The sequence below is a fragment of the Schistocerca piceifrons genome, chromosome 3 (assembly GCF_021461385.2).
Source record: "Schistocerca piceifrons isolate TAMUIC-IGC-003096 chromosome 3, iqSchPice1.1, whole genome shotgun sequence".
Lineage (NCBI taxonomy): Eukaryota > Metazoa > Arthropoda > Insecta > Orthoptera > Acrididae > Schistocerca > Schistocerca piceifrons.
The window spans coordinates 341,228,074-341,252,299 of NC_060140.1; the positions used below are offsets into that span (position 1 = coordinate 341,228,074).

A 24,226-nucleotide genomic window follows, 5' to 3' on the forward strand; every position below is an offset into this window, starting at 1 on the left:
AGTGCTAATAATTTATACATTCTTTGGTGCTATGCCAATTATTAGGTATAAGCATCTTTTTCAACTCGTTCTTAAATAAACATATTGTTTTATATTTTTATTTCTGCAGGCAATGAATTGAAGTTATAGGCCTATCGACATCACTAAATACATTTCTTGAACCTGAAATTGTGAATAATTTACTCCCCTAAAGTAGTATGTTTTTTGTGCAGGCAGCACTTATAATATGTTTTATTGAAGTATGCTCTATCTTTCATTGCACAGGGACAACTGTGACAGTTTGCCTACTGTCACCATGTTTTATTTTTACGTGTATGCATGTTCCGTATTCAGTATTATCTTCCCACCTAATTAAAATGTGATAAAGACAACATGGCACTTTTTTCATACATTTTCATTTTATATACTAATGACTTTTCTAAATATAAATCTGTACATAACATTTAACAAAATTAATGTAAGAGCTTATTGTTACTTCTGAGAGTAGTGTAAGAGAGATGTCATTTGCATGTTCCCCTTTCTCACATTTCTAATTTATGTTTCTCAGGTGGAGGATCAGGATTTGTTGGCTCAGCACTAACGTCCTTGCTTCGAGCTAAAGGTTACTCTGTTACTATAATATCACGAATGCCAGGCCCACAGCGAATGTCATGGGTATGTAGGCAGTATAATTTAAAATTAGTTCTTATTTATGCCCAAATGTCAAAATAGTCCAGGATTATAGTGAAAACTTCCTGAACTGTTGCTGTGCCAAATGAAACCAAAAATAAATACAGAAGACAACTAGTAAAATCGTGAGAAAGGCCATTTCTCAGTTAACCAGTTACAACGTGATGACCTTCTAAGTGTGCATCCCATACTACTTACTGATGAATTTGCTGCATAACTGTGTACCAGGCTTTGAACCCCATATTCACAGTCATGAGTGATTATCAAGAAGTATTAATCTGCTGTTTTCTTCCAGCTATAATCACCAAGCAAGGTGGTGCAGTGGCGAGCACACTGGACATGCATTCAGGTAGAGGAGGTTCAAATTCCCATCTAGACATCCAGGTTTTCCATTATTTCACTAATTGCTCCAGGCAAATGTCAGAATTATTCCTTTTAAAAGAGCACAACCAGTTTGCTTCCCCATCCTTTAATGGCCTCACTGTCAACAAGACATTAAACTCTGATCTTTCTTCCTTTCTTTTCCAGCTATAATCAAACTTTGTCCAACTAGTTTGGTCAACTGAACATTCCAATACCAGATGTTGGCTCTGAGCTGTGATGTGTAGTGGCATGTGATGTCATATAAGCTCAACAAGAAGATAACAGAACACTGACAATAACCGTTTTGTGTCTATATTTTTTGATTTGTAGGTTTGACAAATGTCTTTGGCGTAACCCGAGCTCTGCATTAGGTTGAAAGTTGACTGTGTAGTTGTGAATTTGCAAAGTCAGCATATATGATGTCATGAGAAAAACTAAGTCTTATTATGGTGCATCTCTTAAACATATTGGATTTTGATGAGTCATTTATGTTCACCACTTTGGTGACATTGTTGGTCCAATACAGACAGTATCAGAGGCTTTAGTTAACCCATTCTTCAGCCCATAGTACGTCATTCATTCTTCAGAGTACTACACAATTTGGCTCAGGAAGGAATGCAGCCCATAAAATATCTATTATAAATAGATTATATTGTCATAAATTTTGACACGTCTGAAGCTTCTGAAATTTACTTATTTGACAAACTAAAAGTGATTAATGACTATGACTTCTTCCCAAAATTTCTGCCTTCCATAGAAAGAGGTCCACCACATGAATCATTAAAGTGTGCCTCACACATTGAGTCAAAGCTTGAGTTTGGCATTATCTCTCTCGTATGACAATGAACTACACAGGATGGCCTCTGTGGAATTTGGAAGAGTAAGAAAGAGGTGCTTGTAGCGAAGCATTGAATGAATCCATAGAGTATGCTCAAATTATAGAAAACTGTTTGTGAAAGGCAAAGCTGCAGATGTGAATCTTAATTAGGTATTCAGTTCCAATCCACCGGAAAGGATTAGTGACCTACAGTGTGTGGAACCATGCAGCACTGAAACTTAGTTCTGGCTTTCCTATCATTTCATTTATTGAGTCTGTTGATTCGAAAGTAGGAATGTCTAGAAGGAAATGTACTACCTAAGGGAAAATCTTAAGTCCAAGACCTAAATCATACAGATAACTCATTGAGTTCAGCAGCAGTCTGGCAGTAAAGGCCATAAGGTTGAAGTTAAGGTTAGAAAAGAGGGAGGTAGAAGGGCAAAGATGGCCTAATTGCTGTGTAGCAGTCATGGGATGGGAGTACCATGACTGGTAAAGAATTTTTTTGGTGTTTATTATGGGATAAATAGCATTTTTAACCCAAATGCAGAGCTCGGTGATGGCATCTGTGATTTAGGCTCTTTGGAGAAAGGCTTTAGTAAAGAGCTTTACTGAAAATATGGGGTTGTCAGGTTCTGTAGATGCTGCCATGGGATACCTCAGACCAGACATTTCAAGTAACTCCCATAATATGAATTTGACCCTCACTATCCCTTCAGAAATAATGCCCATCATAAAATCTTTGAAATCAGAAACATTTAGTGGGTATGATGAAATATCAACAAAGTTAATTAAAGAATGTGATTCTGAGTTGAGTAACATATTAAGCTATCTGTGTAATCAGTCGTTTATCAGTGGAATATTTCCTGACTGGTTGAAATATGCAAAGTTAAGCCAGCATTCTTAAAAATTTTAGAAAAAGTAATGTACAGGCAGCTTCTCAACCATCGGGTTGACAGAAGCGTCCGATCCCACGCGTCTGCTTTGACCCGTGACGTAAGGGTGTTGTGTGTGACGTCATGACGGCGCGGAGTTTGGTTTGAGTGTGGCTGTCTCCAGTTCTGTTTTATCTTATTTTATTTACTTTTCTGATCTGTTCGTTCTATCTCGTGAGATTTTTTTTTTTTAATTTAAAAATGCCTATTACTTATTTTAATTATCTGTTTCCTCCTATTTCTGTTTTAGTTTATTATATTTATCTTTCTGATCTGTTTGTTCTATCCCGTGAGATTTTTTTTTTTTAAAAAAGACAAAAAACACTAATCAGCTACTGAAGCATCTTTATCTTCTATGGGTTGCAGGGGTTACGACCCCTGGGGAGGTGGGTGGGTATTCATGCATGGTTGTCTTCACTTACACGTTGTAGCTATGCAAGGCGTCTAAATTTGTTTATATTTAGTTTGCCCCCCCCCCCTCCCCTCCACCCAAAACACCCCATTTCCCGCGCTTGTCCCGTTAGTGTCATTAGGCTTCTTGTGGAAAGTGTGTGTGTTTGTTTTTGTTTCCGCCATATTTGTGACGTCATGGGTCAAAGCAGACGGGCGGGATCGGACACTTCCGTATTTCCCAACCATCTGACCACAAGTAACATATTATCAAGAACACAGTTTGGATTTCTGAAGGGTTCTGATACCGAGAAGGCTATTTACACCTACAGTGAAAATGTACTTAATTCATTAAATAACAAGTTACAAGCAGCGGGTATTTTCTGTGATTTGTCAAAGGCATTCGATTGTGTGAACCACAACATCCTTTTAAATAAATTAGAGCTCTATGGTGTCATGGGCAGTGCTGCAAAATGGTTCAAGTCATACCTTGCTAACAGGAAAAAAAGGGTGTCAGTGCAAGGGACTAGTGAATTAAGTCACCAGTCATCATCAGAATGGGAAGAAATTACATGTGGTGTCTCACAAGGATCCATCTTAGGGCCATTGCTTTTTCTTGTGTACATTAATGATCTCCCATCAGGTACACTGCCAGAAGCAGAAACATTACTAAAAATAGTGATCCAAATTAAATTGGATTCTCAGGAAATAACTATAGGGGAAGTGACTCATTTAAATCATTGGCTACCAAATTCAGTGAGTACCTTCTCACAGTGTCAACAGACTGCCTACATACACCTGCTGATAAACGACAAAATGTGGATGCATTAGATTTATTTTAGCAGATACTGTGTGTACTACTAACAGACATCAATTTAAAATTCTTTAGGCTAAAAAAAGAACCAGGACAGAGGGCAATGAAATAATGTCCCCAGTTTGGAACAGGGTTTTTAGTAAACATAAAAATAATAGATTCAGTAATGGATTTCCAAACAGTATCACCAAGAATTGCAACTCTAAGCTTTAAAACAATGAATAAAACCTATACAATAATAAATGCTCATGCCCCAATAAATGAAAAAAATTGTCTAACAAAAACAAAGGAAGAGGTAGATAAATTTTGGGACCTTCTAGAACAAACTGTGAACAGAGTAAATAAAAAGAATATAAAAATCTTATTGGGAGATTTCAATGCTCAGTTGGGAAAAGAAAGGAAATATAAAGATATAATTGGAAAATGGAGTCCACATAAATTTACAAACAAAAACGGTCAAAGACTTGTAGAACTCTGCAGAGAACACAACCTTATATCTAAATCAACATACCTTAAGAGGAAGCCAAGTAAACTTAAAACATGGAAACACCCAGACTGGAGGAAGGGCGAGTGGCAGCTAGACCATGTCTGTGTGGACAAAAATTTTCAGAAGGAGATCCACAATGTTAAAGTTCTGAGAGGAGTAGACACAGGCTCAGACCATTATATGGTCAAAATTAAAATCAAATTCACTCCATTAAAGAAGAAGACCGGAAAAACTAATAAAATAAAAAGGAGGTTTGACCCACATCAGCTAATTAAAAATAATAAGTACCAACAAATAACACAAACCATCAAATTAACAGATGATCTAGAACAACTAGTGCCTAATCTTAAAAAAGAAGCAGAGAATCTAGCTCCCTTGAACCCACGAAGGAAACATGCGTGGTGGACATCAGAATGTGACAAATTCCAAGAAGCATGGTTAAAGTTCCAAACACATAAAACTGAAGAAAATGCCATCAACCTAAAAAATGAAAGAAAAAAATTCACTCAAAATATTAGAAGAATCAAGAGAGGATTTCATAAAGATATAAACTCTATAGAAGGTAATTATCATAAAACCAACTCCAGGAACTACTACAAAATCTTTGTGAAACAACTACAACAGTATGAGGCCCCTACACTAATACTGAAAGATGAAGATGGAAGAATGACACACAGTAACAAGGAAAATGCAGAAATCATGGCAAAAGCATTTAACAAACTTCTGAATTGCGAGGAACGCAAAGAACCCTTACAAATCAACATAAATACCCCAATAAAAACCAAAACTAACAAACTAGACCCTCCAACTTTCCAAGAAGTAGAAAAAATTCTTAAAGAACAAAAAAATTACAAGGCATGTGGAGAAGATGAGGAAATATGCAAGTGACACAGTCAAGACCTCCTTACACATGGCTCTAACAAAAATTTGGGTAACAGAACAATTTCCCGAACATTGGACCACAGCTATCATCCACCCACTACACAAAAAGGGAGATAAGAGCAACCCAGACAACTACAGAGGAATCTCTCTCCTAGATTGCACATACAAAATTCTATCCGAGATCCTATATGAAAGAATCAAGGAGCAATTAGAACAGGAGTTAGGGGAATATAAGGGAGGTTTCAGACCATGGAGAAGCTGTGCAGAGCAGATAATTAGTTTAAAATTGATCATAGCATACTACAAGAAACGGAACAAACCTCTGGCAATAACATTTGTAGATTTTAAGAAGGCATATGACTGTCTCCACAGACCTTCAGTATTAAAAATTTTAAGAAATCTAGGACTCCATCCAAAACTAATTAAAACAATACAACTCACTCTAACCAACACCAAATCAAAAGTGAAGTTTAGAGGAGAAATTTCGGAACCATTCCTCATAAGAACAGGCTTAAGACAAGGTGACTGCCTATCACCATTACTGTTCAACTGTGCACTGGAATACATAATGAGAGAATGGTACAAGGACAATCCAAAAAGGATAAGAATTGGAAGTGCAAAAGATGATATTAGCTTAAACTGCTTGGGATTCGCTGATGATCTTGCTCTCCTAGCCAACACCGTTCAAGAAGCCAGGCAACAAGTGAAATTACTACAAGAAATAGCAGAGAAAGTAGGCCTTAGAACATCATTTGAAAAAACGGAGATTATGCTAACTGATCCACCACTTGCAAACAAAATTACAATAGGAGAACAGGAAATCAAAATTGTTGATAAATTTAAATATTTAAGTGAAATAATAACATACAATCTAAATGAGAAGCCATCATGGCAGAATAGAATAAAAAACTGAACTATGCAAATTACATTACCAAAACTACATACAACAAAAAAAAAGCCTATCTATAGATGCAAAATTAAAACACTATAAAACAGTTACACAGCCGGAAATAACGTATGCAGCTGAAACTATCTTCAAAACAACTAATACAGCAGAAATTGACAGAATACTAAAAATAGAAAGAAGAATAATTAGGACATGTATAAATAAACAGTATAAAATAAAGGGACATTGGAGAATAGCATCAAATGAAACAGTATATAAGAAAATAGAACCAATCATGAGCACAATCAGGAAGAAACACATCTCATTCTTTGGACATCTGATGAGAACTCCAGAAAACAGAATTAGTAAAAAAAATAATACAAAAATTGTGGAATAGCAAGAGCGACATTAAATGGATCACAGAAATTAAGGAGGATATAAAAGAACTTCAAATTACAGTAGATGACCTAAAAAACAAGACAGAGAAAACCAGAATACTGCAAGACCCGCAAACCAGACTACAAGTGAAAATCAATAAAAAGAGTACAGGAAGAGTTGTCTCAGATGAAGAAAGAAAGAAAATATCTGAAAGAATGAAGAAATATTGGGCAGACAGAAGAGCAAAACACCTTTCATATAAGAATAGACTCTAATAATTATATTACCTAAATATCATATTAAGTTATTGTTGAACCAAATTGTATCCCTATGTAACAACTTGTTTCGAACTTTGTATTTTTGACTAGAGTGGTACAATGAAGGCCATAAAATAAATAATAATAAAAAAAGAAAGAAAGAATCTAGATCACATAGATTGTGTAGCAGACATTCAAAACAAAGATGTTACGTCAAGCAGCATGACCTTCTGTTGGGAGGTCAACTTTTCCCCTTGGCAATAGTGGCCAATAATTTGGTAGAGAGATGGTTGGTGGTCATGCTCACATAAAAGATTGTGCGAAAGTTACAACAGAGTCTGTGTTTGATGTGACCGCTTTGGTGGGAGCTGAGTAGGATAGATCTTATTGGGAATACCCCTACCCAACAGGGACTTCGTTACTTCCAATGAACACCCCTCCTCCCTCCTCTCCCTGGTCGACTCCTCCTTGCAGTTAAATCCCAATTTACTGGCCTCTTCCATCTGCCACATCCCCTGAAATTTCCTCTCATCATCCTGCAAAGCCCAAAATAGGTGTCAACCTCTCCACTAAGAACCTCCATTCCATTGAAGTTTCAGTCCTTTCCAAACATCTCACTTCAGTCCCACACCCAAATTCACTCACAACTGACTGGTCAAAGAGCTGTTCTCCTTCACTCGGCCCCTACACTGTTTTACCACCAACAGCTCTGACCAGAACTGACTAAAATCCAACCTTCCATTTCATAACTCCGCCTAACTACGAGTCTCCAACACTCCCACCTGACCATTTCTGGTACCTTCTAAATTCCATATCTTCCACCTGGCTTCACCTTCCTCTCCGAGGTCCTTTTCTAAAACCAAATGAAATGGCACAGTAGTAAGATACTGGACTTGCATTTGTAAGGTGGTTTAAATCCCTGTCCAGTCATGCAGATTTATGTTTTCAGTAGTTCCCCATAGTGGATTGGTTCTTTTGCAAAGAATGCAGCCAGTTTCCTTTCTCCATCCAAACTTGCACTCTGTCTTTAATGACCTCATTGCTGATGAGATGTTAGACCCTAATCTTCGTACCTTTCTTTTCAGAAACACAAACCTCTCAGTGGAGGAAGCAGTGGCTATTCACAACCATAAAACACACCATGATTTGATCATTCTCCACCACTGTCTTGCTGAACTGCAGTGATTACCTGACAGAAGACATCCACCAACTACCTGCCACAATCTTCTCATTCTAGAAGTCCAGAATAGCCTTCAATGCCTCCTCAGATAACTATGTCCATCCCTGAACTTCTCCCCAGCATCCATCTCCCTCCTTATTCCAACTCCCCCTCCCCCAGTAGACATCTGCGTGGTAACTGCCTTACAACAAAATAACATGTGCATATCCCATAAAAACAATATTCCCTCCATTAAGCGCATTGTGGACGGTAGGTAGATATTATGAAGTGGTAGCATCCGTACGTTCGGAGATAAACAAACACAGTCTGTCAGTAGTTTTGAGTTGTATTTTCTAAGAAATCAGTAGTATCAGTGCCACACCTACCTGCTCTAGCTCAGACCCTTGGTTTTCACTTGTCTCCAACGGCTCGATACCTCCGCTTTGATAGCTTTCGTCCCCTCCACACCAGAATCTTTCTACTGTGCAGGCTTGTCACCTGTGGACGGTACATCTGCAGTGGCAAGCAATTCCTTGCCCAGTGTGCTGAAAGTTTTGCTGGGGCCTTTGTAGAAAAATACCATATGGACAATATAACTTGACACTTTTCAGGGGGATGCTGGAAACATAAGCTCACAGTCACTGCCTAGTACACAAACTACTATAGAGAGTGGTGTGAGGAGAGCAGAGGTGCAGGGGGAACTAGCCCTGCTGCCTCCTCACAGGACTAGCACCACGCTGGAATCAACACTGCATTTGCAGTATGTCCTGCAATTCTATACTACTAAGACACATTTTATTGTTTCATTGCCAGCATTAGCAACAGACAGAAAAAAAAGTGCAGTGGCCTGGAGTGATCTGAATTCCAACTATTCCTCTGCTCCCAGTAAAGTGCCAACTTATGTTGTACATATGGTACTGCCCTCCAAATCTAGCCCACAAGCAGATTGTCTATGCCATATCCACTCATGCCACTAATTTATGCCTCCCATCATTATACAATATCACTTCAGGATGGAAGAACTTATCCACGTCCTCTGCCAGGACTGGGTCTAGCTTTTGTTTTGGCCTGAAATGAGGACCATTTTTCTCAGACTCCTTGTCAGATCTCCCAAAGTGTACTCCATTGCACAACATTCTGGTCCATTCTTATGCCACATCTGCTCTGAACCCCTGAACTCCAAGAACTGTTCTTTGCACCTCCATAGCACATTCAATTCCTAGCACACTGGACTTGCATTCGGGAGGACAACGGTTCAAACCTGCATTCGGCCATCCTGATTTAGATATTAAACAAATACTAACAAAGAGATAGAGGGGCTGGCCAGTACTTGCCTCAGCTCAGTACAGCCGATAGATACACATAAAACAGAACTGAAAACGTACATTCCTAGCTTTCGGAACAAATGTTCCTTCATCGGGGAGGAGAGTGGGGAAAGAAAGGGAAGAAGGGAAAGGAGATTCAGTTATTCACAACCCAGGTTATGAAGCAACAGGGAAAGGAAAATGGGAGGGTAGCAAAGATGGAGGCATGGTTGTCAGAGGGAAGCCAAAGATATTCTACTGCAAGACTTACAGTAGAATATCTTTGGCTTCCCTCTGACAACCATGCCTCCATCCTTGCTACCCTCCCATTTTCCTTTCCCTGCAAGACTTACAGTAGAATATCTTTGGCTTCCCTCTGACAACCATGCCTCCATCCTTGCTACCCTCCCATTTTCCTTTCCCTGTTGCTTCATAACCTGGGTTGTGAGTAACTGAATCTCCTTTCCCTTCTTCCCTTTCTTTCCCCTCTCTCCTCTCCGATGAAGGAACATTTGTTCCGAAAGCTAGGAATGTAAATTTTCAGTTCTGTTTTATGTGTATCTATCGGCTGTACTGAGCTCAGGTAAGTACTGGCCAGCCCCTCTATCTCTTTGTTAGTATTTGTTCCACGTCTTTATATGAGATTTTCCATTAATCATTCTGATTTAGATATTCTGTGATTTAAACTCACTGTCTGGTCCTCTCCCCCAAAATCAACCAGTTCAGTTCTTTCACGTTGTGTACATAGCTTATCTGAGGCAAGGCTAATTGTGAAAGCAGGCATGAACTACACCAAGTCTGCTGTAACTTCTGCACAGCATTTTATGTAGTTGCAATCAGCAACTAGCTGACCACCTGAGCAAATGGCTACCACTTAACAGTTGCTAGAATACCTCATGTGCAGTGAGCGGTTATGTTTGCTCCTTCCATTTCTTATAAATTACAATGAATATATAAGGTAGTCAAATGAAAATAAAAGGGAAGAAGAAGGCTGTGGGAGGGAAATAAGGAAAGCAAATCAGGGAAAGACTAACTATGTAGAGGCAAATTTCCCATCTGCACAACTTGGAAACATTAGTTTTTAGGAGGAGGATACAAAATACACTCCTGGAAATTGAAATAAGAACACCGTGAATTCATTGTCCCAGGAAGGGGAAACTTTATTGACACATTCCTGGGGTCAGATACATCACATGATCACACTGACAGAACCACAGGCACATAGACACAGGCAACAGAGCATGCACAATGTCGGCACTAGTACAGTGTATATCCACCTTTCGCAGCAATGCAGGCAGCTATTCTCCCATGGAGACGATCGTAGAGATGCTGGATGTAGTCCTGTGGAACGGCTTGCCATGCCATTTCCACCTGGCGCCTCAGTTGGACCAGCATTCGTGCTGGACGTGCAGACCGCGTGAGACGACGCTTCATCCAGTCCCAAACATGCTCAATGGGGGACAGATCCGGAGATCTTGCTGGCCAGGGTAGTTGACTTACACCTTCTAGAGCACGTTGGGTGGCACGGGATACATGCGGACGTGTATTGTCCTGTTGGAACAGCAAGTTCCCTTGCCGGTCTAGGAATGGTAGAACGATGGGTTCGATGAAGGTTTGGATGTACCGTGCACTATTCAGTGTCCCCTCGACGATCACCAGTGGTGTACGGCCGGTGTAGGAGATCGCTCCCCACACCATGATGCCAGGTGTTGGCCCTGTGTGCCTCGGTCGTATGCAGTCCTGATTGTGGCGCTCACCTGCACGGCGCCAAACACGCATACGACCGTCATTGGCACCAAGGCAGAAGCGACTCTCATCGCTGAAGATGACACATCTCCATTCGTCCCTCCATTCACGGCTGTCGCGACACCACTGGAGGCGGGCTGCACGATGTTGGGGCGTGAGCGGAAGACGGCCTAACGGTGTGCGGGACCGTAGCCCAGCTTCATGGAGACGGTTGCGAATGGTCCTCGCCGATACCCCAGGAGCAACAGTGTCCCTAATTTGCTGGGAAGTGGCGGTGCGGTCCCCTACGGCACTGCGTAGGATCCTACGGTCTTGGCATGCATCCGTGCGTCGCTGCGGTCTGGTCCCAGGTCGACGGGCACGTGCACCTTCCGCCGACCACTGGCGACAACATCGATGTACTGTGGAGACCTCACGCCCCACGTGTTGAGCAATTCGGCGGTACGTCCACCCGGCCTCCCGCATGCCCACTATACGCCCTCGCTCAAAGTCTGTCAACTGCACATACGGTTCACGTCCACGCTGTCGCGGCATGCTACCAGTGTTAAAGACTGCGATGGAGCTCCGTATGCCACGGCAAACTGGCTGACACTGACGGCGGCGGTGCACAAATGCTGCACAGCTAGCGCCATTCGACGGCCAACACCGCAGTTCCTGGTGTGTCCGCTGTGCCGTGCGTGTGATCATTGCTTGTACAGCCCTCTCGCAGTGTCCGGAGCAAGTATGGTGGGTCTGACACACCCGTGTCAATGTGTTCTTTTTTCCATTTCCAGGAGTGTACATCAGTGTTCAAACAATATATATCCCCACATTTATGACACACAATTTTTGTAGAGTAGCAGCATCAGCTTTCCCTCGTGTGTCACCAAATTATTGCTGACACAACACATTCTTCAGTCTGCAATCTGCTCATTATGACACCTGTCATGTTCTGTAGAAGTAAATAGTATTTTTATTGAATTTGTACACTGATTGAAAATGTCATCTAAAAGAAGATTTTATAATGAAGAATATATTAAGTATGGATTCACATTTATTGAAAAAGACAGTACCCAACTGTCACAGTATGTTGTGTGTTATAATGTCCTCAGCACCCTGTGCGTTTGGATGGTCACCTAACAACAGTTCACCTGATATTAAAAAATAAACCAAAAGAGTATTTTTTGTTGGAAAAAGAAATACTTTAAGTCACTTGAAACTGGACAAACCATGATGAAAACAAAGCACCACAGTCACCTGAATGTGGAGAGTGAACTTACATTTGCAGGTCACTTGACAGATGATATGAGTGTTACAGGAATGTTTGTTACTGACAGTGTGTGTAAAACCAGTTTTACAAGGAGGACTTTACATAAATAGGCACCGTCTGAACCAAAATGTGTAAAGTGCAAAATATACTAAATTGATTTTTTTTAAAAAAATATAGGACTGGAACAAGAAACAAGAAACTGTAAGACCCTCAAACATACAAAATACAGATGATGCCACTGAGAAAATATTTTGTAACCTATAACTGAAGCTTTATGCCTAAGTAAGCATCTGTTGCTTAGGTTATTCAATTGAAGCTAAATTAAAAGAGCAAGCAAAATGTTTATGCCACCTGCAATTCAAACTGGAAAACTCAGTGACAGCTATTGAAACTGTGTGATAGAAAAGAAGGTTCTACTTATTGCTGAAACAGGAAGAACTGAAATAGGATTGAGAGAATTAGACATGACATATTTTTGATCAGTTTATTTTAAGAAGAAATATGCAAATATGATAAAGAAACAAAAGATATACAAGATATGTATTTGCACACTGATACAAGAGCTTACATTGAAATAATCCATGAAATAAATGAACCCACACATTGTGACCAAAAAATATTTATTTATTTAGCTTATGGCATGACACACTACATTGGAAACAGCATAAAAGAGAATATACATTGCTAAAATAATAAAATAATGTAAATTGAACATTGGCACATGACAATAATGTAAAACTATATACAAAACAATAAGATTGCATAAAGTTCAGATTCTAGTATTTTCATCAGTCACAATTCCACACTTAGATTCTGCAGCCACTCCACAGTTTGAGGTGTTGCCCCAGGAAGTCATCAGTGCCGGTGAACGTCCTCAATGGACACTTGCTGACGATGTGGTGGATGGTTCGTTCTTTGGCACCACATTCACACCCAGGGTCAGGTCACAAGTTCCATCTGTACATTGAGGATCCAAAAAAGAATGAAGGCATGATTATGTTGTGTTACATTTCTATTGGTGCGTTTTTCAGAGTATATTGAAAATGAGAACCATCTGCATCACAACACCTTTGTGCATACATAATCACAAATGAATTCATTGCTGTCAACATATCTAGGTAATTTCTTTACATGCAGCAGTAATTCACTCTCTCTTGTTCTCTATAGTTTTTGGAGCCTCCTTGTAGACCACATGCTTTAATGAATCCAGGGGAAATAGTCTAAAGGAATCAGGTCAGGCAATCGTGCAGGATATATCTGAATAGGACTGCCTCTTCCCACTCATCAGTTTCAAAATAAGGTATTTAATGCTCTCTAGGTATTGAATAATTATTCACAGGATCTCCATCATATTGGAACCACATCATTTGATGAGGGTATAGCAATGAGGATAAAGTATGTGTGTACTTTTCCCATTTACGGTACCATCAATTAAATGAGAGCTGATCATGTGCTGTCATATAAGGTCACACCACACATTCATATTCCACTGATCAATCCAATGAAGTTTCTCATTGACCAGAGGGGTTACATCCCCATAACTTGCAAATGTGGCCGCAACAGTAAGCAATACTTCTCCACAAAATTATTGTCTTGCTGGAGAATCCACTAACAGTATTCAAAACAATTTTGTATATTACTGCCATGTAGATTTTTCTACAGAGAAATCTGAAATGTGTGATACTTATGTCTATGAAGAACACACAGAATACATCTTTGGCTGATACCAACTTCTCTTGCTTGGATGTTTTATAAGAAGTACACTGTAAAATCCAAAGTAGAAAGCTCTGAAATATTTAGTGAAGCATGGAATGTATATTGCAAAGACAGGTTAGACACCATAGCAGGGCACAAGTGTTCAATGAAGTTGACAAAAACATTGTGTCTATCGAGGTGGAAATTGAATCTGACTGTGAAGTTATCTAGACAGGTCTAACATATCTAGGTGAACTCCAGTTAATTATCAGATGTCTGCACTGGCCACCTGATTCTGCCTTCACAGTTTTAGAATCATTGAAAGAAAATCTATGCACAGTAGTATGGAAACCATGCAATATTAGTTGGAGGCAACTTTAATCTACCAAATATAGACTGAGACGTCTGTGGTTCATTACAGGTGGTACAGACAGGCAATCTTGTGAAGAACTTTAGAAAATTCTTCCAAAAACTGCCTTAAGAAGGTAGTTTGACGGCCCACACGTAATGGAAATATTTTGACCTTGTAGCTTCAAACGGACCTGAACTTATCAACAGTGTCAATATAGAGACAGGGATTAGAGATCAAGATGTCATCTTAGCGACAATGGTTACTAAATCCATCAAAAAGGCTAGGAGAGAATTTTTGCTAGAAAGAGCAGATAGTCGGTTGTTAGCATTCATCTTAGAAAATGGCTGCACATCATTTAATTCCAGTATGATGAAAATTGGCAAATTATGGGTAAAGTTGAAATGGATTGTAAACCATGCCCTGGAAAAGTATGTGCCAAGTAAGTGAATTAAGGATAGAAAAGACCCACCGTGGTTTAAAAACAAAATGCGGAAAATGCTCAGGAAGCTAAGGCTGTTGCACACTCTGTTGAAAAGGGAATGTGCAGATGATAAGAGGCAAAAGTAAGAAGAAAATTGTGCATCTGTAAAAAGATTTATGCATGAAGGATACAACTACCATTGTCATACCTTAGCAAAAAAGATTGCCGAGAACCCAAGAAAATTCTGGTCTTATATAAAATTGCTAAACAGGTCACAGATTTCTATCCAGTCATTCACTGACCAGTCTGATGTGGCACAAAAGGAAATCTAAATTTTTAAATCCCTCATTTAAGAAATCATTCACACAGGCAGATCGTAGAAACATACCATCGTCTGACTGTCTTACAGACTCTTATATGAATGACATAGTAACAGGCATCCTTGGTGCAGAGAAGCAATTGAAATAGTTGAAAGAAAGAAAGTCACCAGATCTGGGTGGAATCCCATTTTTGTTTTATAGTGAGTACTCTACTGCAGTGGCCCCTTACTTAGCTTGCATGTATCGTGAATCTCTTGCCAAACACAAAGTCCCAAGTGATTAGAAAAAATCTCAGGTGACTTCCGTGTATAAGAAGTGTAAAAGAACTGACCCACAAAATTAAGACCAATATCCTTAGCAGTGGTTTATTGCAGAATTCTTGAGCATATTCTCTGTTCAAATGTAATAAATTTCCTTGAGAGGGAAAATCAGCACAGATTTAGAAAGCTTCGCTTGAGTGATAGTCAGCTTGCCCTTCTCTCACATGAAATCCTGTGATCCATGGGTGAAGGGCAACAGACAGATTACATATTCATATATTTCCAGAAAGCATTTGACGTGGTGCCCCACTGCGGACTGTTAATGAAGAGACAAGTGTATGTAATACGTTCCCAGGTATGTGGATGGCTCAAAGACTTCGTAAAAGAACCCAGTATGTTGTTCTCAATAGTGAGTCTTCCATCAGAGGCAAGGGTATTATTAGAAGTGACCCGGGGAAGTGTAATAGTGCCCTTTTTATTCATATATACATAAATAATGTGAGAGACAGGGTAAGCAGCAATGTGTGCCTGTTTGCTGATGATGCTGCAGTGTTTAGGAAGGTGTCATCATTGAGTGAAGATAGAAGAATACAACATGATAAAATTTCTAGTTGGTGTGATAAATGGCAGCTTGCTCTAAATGTAGAAAAATGTAAGTTAATGCAGATGAGTAGGAAAAACAGTCTTGTAATGTTTAAGTATATCATTAGTACTGTATTGCTTGACACAGTCATGCCAATTACATATCTGTGTGTAACACTCCAAAACATTATGGAATGGATTGAGCATATAAGGACAGTAATAAGGAAGGTGGCAGAATTCTAGGAAAGTGTGGTTCATCTGTAAAGGAGACTGCATATAGTTCATTAGTGCCACCAATTCTTGAGCATTGCTTGAGTGTTGGAATCCCAACCAGGTCAGAGTAAGGGAAGACATCGAAGCAATTCGTAAGTGGACTGCTAGATTTGTCACCAGTAGGTTCGATCAGCACACAGGTATCATGGAGATGCTTTGTGAGCTCAAATGGAATACCTGGAGGGAAGACGATGTTCTTTTCCTGAAGCACTGTTGAGGAAAATTGGAGAACCGTCATTTAACGCTGACTTCAGAACCATTCTACTGGTATCAACATACATTCTGTGTATGGATGACAAAGATAAGATAAAGGATAGGGCTCATACAGAGGTGCATAGGTAACTGATATTTTCACTTGCTCTGTTAGTGAGTGGGACATGAAAGAAAATGACTAGTAGTGGTACAAGTTACCCTCTGCCATACACTGTACAGTGACATGCGGAGTACGTAAGTAGATGTAGGTGGAATGAATTGCAACATTCTTTTTATCAGACCTGATCTACAGTGGTTACACTGCACTTCAATTAACCCCTGTGACTGACCATTGAATGGCAGTATTACACCTAGATATTTCATTGACATGACTGTGTCAAGCAGCACACTACTAATGCTGCATTTAAACATTATGGGATTGTTTTTCCTGCTAATCTGGATTAACTTACATTATTTTTCTACATTGAGAGCAAGCTGCCATTCATCACATCAGCTAGAAATTTTATATAAGTCATCTGGTATCCCCCTACAGTCACTCAATGACTACACCTTCCTGTACACCACAGCATCATCAGCAAACAACCAAAAATTGCTGCTTACCCTGTCCATCAAATCATTTATGTTTATAGAGAGCACCCCTTGATGACACCCTTGTCTCTGACAAACACTCGCTGTCGAGGACAACATACTGAGTTCTAATACTTAAGAAGGATTCAGTTCATTCACTTTTATGGGAATCTATTCTGTATGCTTGTACCTCCATTAACAGTCTGCAGTGGGACACTAAGTCAAATGCTTTTTGGAAATTAGCCTTCCAGTTACTTTCGGAAAGGCAGTTTGCAGCTCTGATGCCTTCTCTTTGGATGTCTACGAGGCACAATTTTAGGTAGCAGTCACCATCTGATGTTGTTGATCTCAGATGGCCACTTTGATGCAGATATTCAATGTTTCCTGCCAGACCAGTGTGGTTGAATGGTGAATGGCACTGCTGTATTATACAACCATTCCATAAGCAACTTCCCATGACAACAACCCTTCTTGCTGAAATGTGACCATGCACCCTTGCCGTAACCCTGGAGTGACCCAATGAGGCGTGTTGACAGAATGAAAAGTGTACAAAGTGGCATTGTTCTGTTCATTTTTGGAGGCACAGCACATTCTGTTGATCTCCAGGTGGTTGTACACAGCAATTTCCTGAGGTCAAAATGGCATTGAGAAAGATGTTTCCAAATCAAAACAACAAAACAAATTGTGCAAGTCATGAGGGCGGTGCAAAATTTTTTTGATCAGTTTTTGCTCAAGAAATATTTCAAAGATGATGTCTTAGTATAAAATTACAGTTTTATAAAAAGAATCAAAAAAATATGGTCTTTCAGCTCAATGTTCATTTTATGTCTAAAGACACTGAATCCTACAGAAAACTTGTAGAAATATGATCAGGAGCTGTAAATTAGTAAAATTATTCACAACAAAACATCTTTATCTGATTTTAAGTCCTATTCTAGATTTATTTACATATACTGTACCGTAAGATAGTGCAATTGATCCAGTCCTTAATTCTTTCATTATCACCATCAATCAGAATATGAGGGAGAAACTTCAATGACATGGAGCAAATCAAAACATATATTAGTGAAACAGCTCATAGAAACTAAATTAATAGTTAATGATTTTTAAACTGCTGTAGACTATTTGGACTCAGAGTAATTTTGATACAGTAAAATTCAAAGGAAAGCTACTTCTTTGAAAAAAGCTGCTGCTTTCTCAGTTACATAAAATAGCTGCTAATCATCTCCCACTGTTTGCTTAATATTGACAGCAGCACACTGATATTTATCAGAGATTAGCAGTGTCTACCTGCTGTAAGAGTAGATGCCTATTTACCCCTATGAACATTGCCTGTCGTCATACAATTCACATGAATCTTCAATCCTTGAATCTAGATAATCAGATAATCTGAATCTCCTGGCACAAAGTTACATAATAAAAATATCTAGGCATTGTAAATCTTAAGTCTGCCTCTCTTAGCAAAGTACTGAAATTGGCAAATGAGTGTTGTGTTAGCAGATGAACACAATTACACAGTCCTTGACAGAGTGCATTTTAACATTGAGTGCAAGGCTGCCTCTGTACAAGTTTTTAAATGTAGTCAGATAGGAAGATCTCATTTATAATTCTGCTACTGTCACTGCCTACTTGACTATCCTTACAGGATCTGTCACTCATGTGGCATACTGTTCATTAGGAAGTTCTGCTTTTATATCATTACTGTACTTTATTGTTTTCACTATGTGAATGCATCTGGCAATGACTGGTTGACTGGGAAGAATTTGCATACAACTTATATCTGTAGATCCTGAATTAAGAGGAGGCAGTTTTCATAATATTAAAATTATTTCTTTGTTTTCCTTTAGTTGAGAACAGTGTCCAGATTCATACTTCTGTATGTTATTACATTGATTTCAGGGTGATTTGGAGAAAAGTGGTCTTCCTGATAATACAACAGCAGTTGTGAATTTAGCAGGGCAAAATGTTCTAGACCCCACAAGGAGATGGACACCTGGATTTAAGCAGAATGTTTGGTCAAGTCGTGTAAATACTACACAGTCTTTAGCACATTCAATAACAAAATCTGCCAACAAACCTAAAGTTTTTATTACAATATCTGGTGTAGGTATGCAATTATTAGGTATATGGAAATGAAAACTCTTCTTATTATCACACCACCTCTTACTATCAGAAGTCCATTTACAGGTATTTATAAACCAAGTCCATCAGAGGAATACGATGAAGAGAGTAGCGTAAAAAGCTTTGATTTTTTGTCAGAATTATGTCACGAATGGGAAGCTGCCGCAAAACTGCCAGCAGATTCAGGTGTTCGTCAAACCATAGTGAGATCAGGTAACAGTCAGTCCAATATTTCAGTTGATACATTTATTTTACTTATATTACAGGTATACTTATCATTGCCTATGACATATATATCAATGTTGTTGACAAAAATAGGGAATGTGTAATGTAACAATTATATCTGCATATACTGTCAGAGTTAAAATATGCGTCTAAAAAAATTTCTGGTATGAATTATCAGCAAGTGCAACTGTGAATCAAAACACATTAACTTAACAGGTAAGAATGGCTAGTGATTGAAAAAGAATATTCAAAATGTAGACCTGGGCTTCTTCAAAAGTGAAATCTGTATAAAAGTAAGATGATGGTGAAACCCAAAATTTTGCATTCTTGAAATAATGTCAGACAACAGGCAGACAAAACTGAAATGGCTAGTAAAGTTTTTGTGGGCTGAGGTAACAGTTGCATCATTAAAGATTAGGAATACTACATATAAAATAATATCAAAACTGGAAAACCATGTACAAGGAGTGTGTGTGTGTGTGTGTGTGTGTGTGTGTGTGTGTGTGTGTGTGTGAGAGAGAGAGAGAGAGAGAGAGAGAGAGAGAGAGAGAGAGAGAGAAGAGAGAAGAGAGAAGAGAGAAGAGAGAGAGGGGGGGGGGGGGTAGTAATGTAACTGAAGCATAACTGATAGGGGACAAAGACAAAGAAATCCAAGTTCCTATCATTTCACATATGTATGTGTTTCTTGAGATGCATGATATGATGTTGATTATTTGTACAATTTCAATTATAATACTGATTTTAAGTTTTGTATGATTAGGTGTTGTCCTGGGAAGAAATGGTGGAATGATAAAGCAGCTTTATCTTCCATTCTACCTGGGTTTAGGTGGACCTGTTGGTTCAGGATCACAGTTCATGCCATGGATTCATATTCATGACTTAACAAATCTACTTCTTTATGCAATTGAAAATCCACAGGTGACTGGAGTACTAAATGGTGTTGCCCCACAGGTGTGTATTAATCTTTGAAAAAGTAACACTTCTAGAAATAGGTAGAAGCCTCTATTCATGTGAAATCATCACCAATTCATTTACTGGTAGGTAGTTTAGTTACTTTTTTTTTTTTAATAGAGGGAAAAACTGTTGCACTTATACAGAAAAATTATATTATGTGTCAAAATATTGTACAGAACAGCTGTACTCCATATCATCTACAGGGGTTGGACAAAAATATAGAAACACTGTGATATGCGCATGAATAAATGTAAATGCAGATGCTAGCTGAGCCTGCAAGTTGCACTGTTGTATTTGACACTGAGCAGAACCTGCGCAATGTCCTCAATATGATGTAAGTGTCATTAATGGTCAAATCAGTGCTCTCTGTAGTTATGAGTGCATTATGTCAGAGCTAACTGAATTTGAACCTGGGAACATTGTTGGTGCTCATATGGTGGGTGTTTTTGTAAGCAAGGTAGCTGAAGTGTTTGCTATATCAAGAGTAGTAATGTAACTGAAGCATAACTGATAGGGGACAAAGACAAAGAAATCAAAGTTTCTATCATTTCACATATGTATGTGTTGTTTTATGCCACGTACAGGGACAGTGGAAAAACATCATCTGCTAAATCACAATGCGGATGAAAGTGTGTGTCAAGTGATTGTGATGGACAGTCATTGAAGAGGACTGTGATGAAAAATAAGAGGACAACACCTGCAAAAGTTGCTGCAGAACTGAATGTTACATTCACAAATGCTATCAGCATCAAAACAACATCAGCGGTGCAAATGCCTGTAACAAGGAAACATACTGTCAGAGCCATAAAACCTGGACTGTTGGACAATAGAAGAATGTCATTTGGTCAGATGAGTCTTGTTTCACCCTATTTCCAAATTCTGGCTGAGTTTAAGCCCCAAGAGTGAAACATGGCAGAGTTTCAGAGATAAGCCCCTGTTCACACAGCTTGCCTCACCAGGACCAGTTTTGTGAACAAGAAGATGAATGTTCACATCTTCCCTGGTTACCAGTGTCACCAGATCTCAATATTGTTCAGCCTTCATGGTCTTCTTTGGGAGAAGGGTGCATGATCGCTATCCATCTCCATCATCTTTATCTGAACTTGCCACTGTTTTGTAGGAAGAATGGTATAAGATTCCCGTGAAACCATACAGTACCTGTATTTATCCATTACGAGATGACTGGAAGATGTTTTGAATGCCAACAATACCATATTAGGCATTATAATGTGTTGTGTTTTTGATGATCACATATCTTCGTCCAGCCCATATAATAATTTAGCTATACTGTGTATGACATACATGAGTTGTATTTGCGTGAGTGTGTATGTGTGTGTTTGTCATCTAATTTTGATGAAGGCCTTACTGGCTGAAAGCTTTATTTGGGACAGTCTTTTTGTTGTGCCTATCTGCTACTCAGAATCTCTGCTATATGGTGAGTAGCAACTTTCCTCTTCACAATATTGTTAACTGTGTCCAGTTGTGACTCACAGACATAGTCTTAGGATGCTACAATTCTGTATTTTATGAAGTACACATTTTACATTTCTTTCCATTTAGACCAAGTTACTGTTCTTTGCACCTCTTTGAAATCTTAACAAAATCTCAGCTAACTTACTGCACCAAATTGGGATAAAATTGCAAGCTTTCGGTGACTGCCTCAGTCATCTTCATTGAGTGCTAAGTCTGACTGCTGTTAAACTGATGGTCTCTCACTTTTATATGTGGAGGAGTGCATCTAATTAGCTAGATTATGTACTGATGACATCACAGAGATGGCACATGTTGTGGTGGCACCCTCTGGTCCATGGTTTATATTTGTACTCGCTATACAAATCCACTTGCAGTGCCACTGCTCATATTCTGTAGTAAACTATATGAAGTTTTCCTCTATGATCTTTCATTATCAAGTGCACACTTCCACGCATTGCAAAGTGCTTGTGTCCCTATTGAAACTCCTTTCACATAGTCTAATTTCCACTGCTGTCCTAATCATAAAGCCCAAAGTGTGAGCCAGAATTCTCCACATATGCTAGTCTGTACATTAACTTTGTTGCCAGTGATAACTTTAACTTAAAACCACAATTTCTTTGATTTTGTTTGAGGTTTTTGATAAGAGTCTGTTAATGTATTGTGAACACTTCACACATTGCCCATCTGAAAGACAAAAATGTTTGCTGTAGCATTTCTGTATTTATTATTTTACAACTAGTGTGCAGTAGTTACTATTACTTTACAGATCACAGAGGATCCCTCCCATCATGAACTATTCTACTACATCTCTCCAGTACTTGGTGAACTATTTTTCTTAATTTGAGACAGTTTGTACACACATTCCTGCCCAGAACTAAGTTTAAAGTTAATCCATCATATGTGGTACTAATATCTCATTATCTAATTTACTGAAGAAATAAATGCTGCTACTTTTTTCACTTCCTCTTTGTACTTTGATAATCATTGTTGCTACAACTGTCTCACAGTAATTGATACCAGTTTCCATGTGGACATCGTGAAATAGGTCAGGTCTGCTTTGTTGCCATTAGTTTCAATATACACTGATGGGACAGAAAACAACTGCAACACCAGGAGAATTGTGCGACATAAACGGAAGTCAGTAGCCATGTTTTTACATCTAAAAGATGATGACTATTAAAATTTAGCATAAGAGTGGCGCTAGTAGCATCACCATGAGGATGTAAATCAGGTTTGCTTTAAACACCCACTGTAACGGTCGTGAGCGATAGTTGTGTTTGAGAACAGATGTGGCGAGTTGATGTGAGTTAAGAATGCCTTTAAGGCAATGAAGAGCCCATTACCAACACCTCACTGAGTTTGAACAAGATCATGTGATGGGGCTATGAGAAGCTGGATGTTCTTTCTGCAATATTGCTTAACGATTTAACAGGAATGTAACCACTGTACATGACTGGTGGCAGCAGTGGTCAAGAGAATGTACAGTCACGTGTCAGCAGCAGTTGGAATCATAGTGACACAACATACTCTTACAAATTGGTTGCTTCAAGGACAGCTCCAAGTCAGATGCCCTGTAGCGTGCATTCCACAGACTCCATACCATACCATCATTTGCGACTTCAGTGGTGTCTGACTGGAGGGCAGCGTGGAGGTATGTTGTGTTTTCTGATGAAGGCTGGTTCTGCCTCAGTGCCAGTGATGGCCGTGTGTTGGTTAGGAGGAGGCCAGTTGAGGACCTGCAGTGAACCTGTCTGTGTGCTAGACACACTTAACCTACTTCTGGAGTTATAATCAGAGATGAAATTTTGTATGACAGGAGGAGCACTCTCATGGTTATCCCATTCAACCTGACTGCAAATTTGTATATCATTTGTGAACACCATTCCAGGGGGTGTACTCCAGCAGGATAATGCTTTCTCACATAGCGCTGTTGCAACCCAACATGCTCTATAGAGTGTAAACATATTTCTTTAGCCTGCTCGGTCACATGATCTGTCTCCAGTTGACCACATATGGGATGTCAGCGGATGACAACTCCAGCATCATCCACAAACAGCATTAACCATCCAGCATTGGCTGACTAATTGCAACAAGCATGGAACTCTATCCCACAAACTGACGTCCAGATCTGTCAAACACAAGGCAAGCATGTTTGCATGCTTTCATTGAAAATTCTGGTGGTTATACCAGTTGCTAATGTACCAGCATTTTCTGTTTGCAATGGGTTATCTTGTGCTTACATTAACCTGTGATCTTGGAATGTTAATCACTTGCATATGTTACCTAGACAAATATATTCCCAACATTTCAGTACTTTGCATTAATTATTTTATGGTGCTGTGCCTTTTTTCCCCTCAGTGTATTTCTGTCATGAGTGAGTTTCCAAACTACTTGTTGTATTTTCACACAACACATTTAACATTCTACATCTACA

At 39.1% G+C, this 24,226-nt stretch overlaps 1 protein-coding gene across 4 annotated transcripts in view; it reads left to right on the forward strand.

The window, feature by feature from the left end:
• The window catches only part of LOC124787864 (epimerase family protein SDR39U1), a 47,873-nt gene that overhangs the window by 952 nt on the left and 22,695 nt on the right, over positions 1-24,226 (forward strand). For 3 of the 4 annotated variants that reach the window (XM_047254827.1, XM_047254830.1, XM_047254829.1), the window contains exons 2-5: positions 548-654; positions 18,919-19,126; positions 19,207-19,353; positions 20,126-20,316. In XM_047254827.1, coding sequence (XP_047110783.1) covers positions 548-654; positions 18,919-19,126; positions 19,207-19,353; positions 20,126-20,316 — 653 coding nt within the window. Of the gene's footprint in view, positions 1-12; positions 46-547; positions 655-18,918; positions 19,127-19,206; positions 19,354-20,125; positions 20,317-24,226 lie in introns of those variants that run through there. The other variant, XM_047254828.1, reaches the window with a different exon arrangement.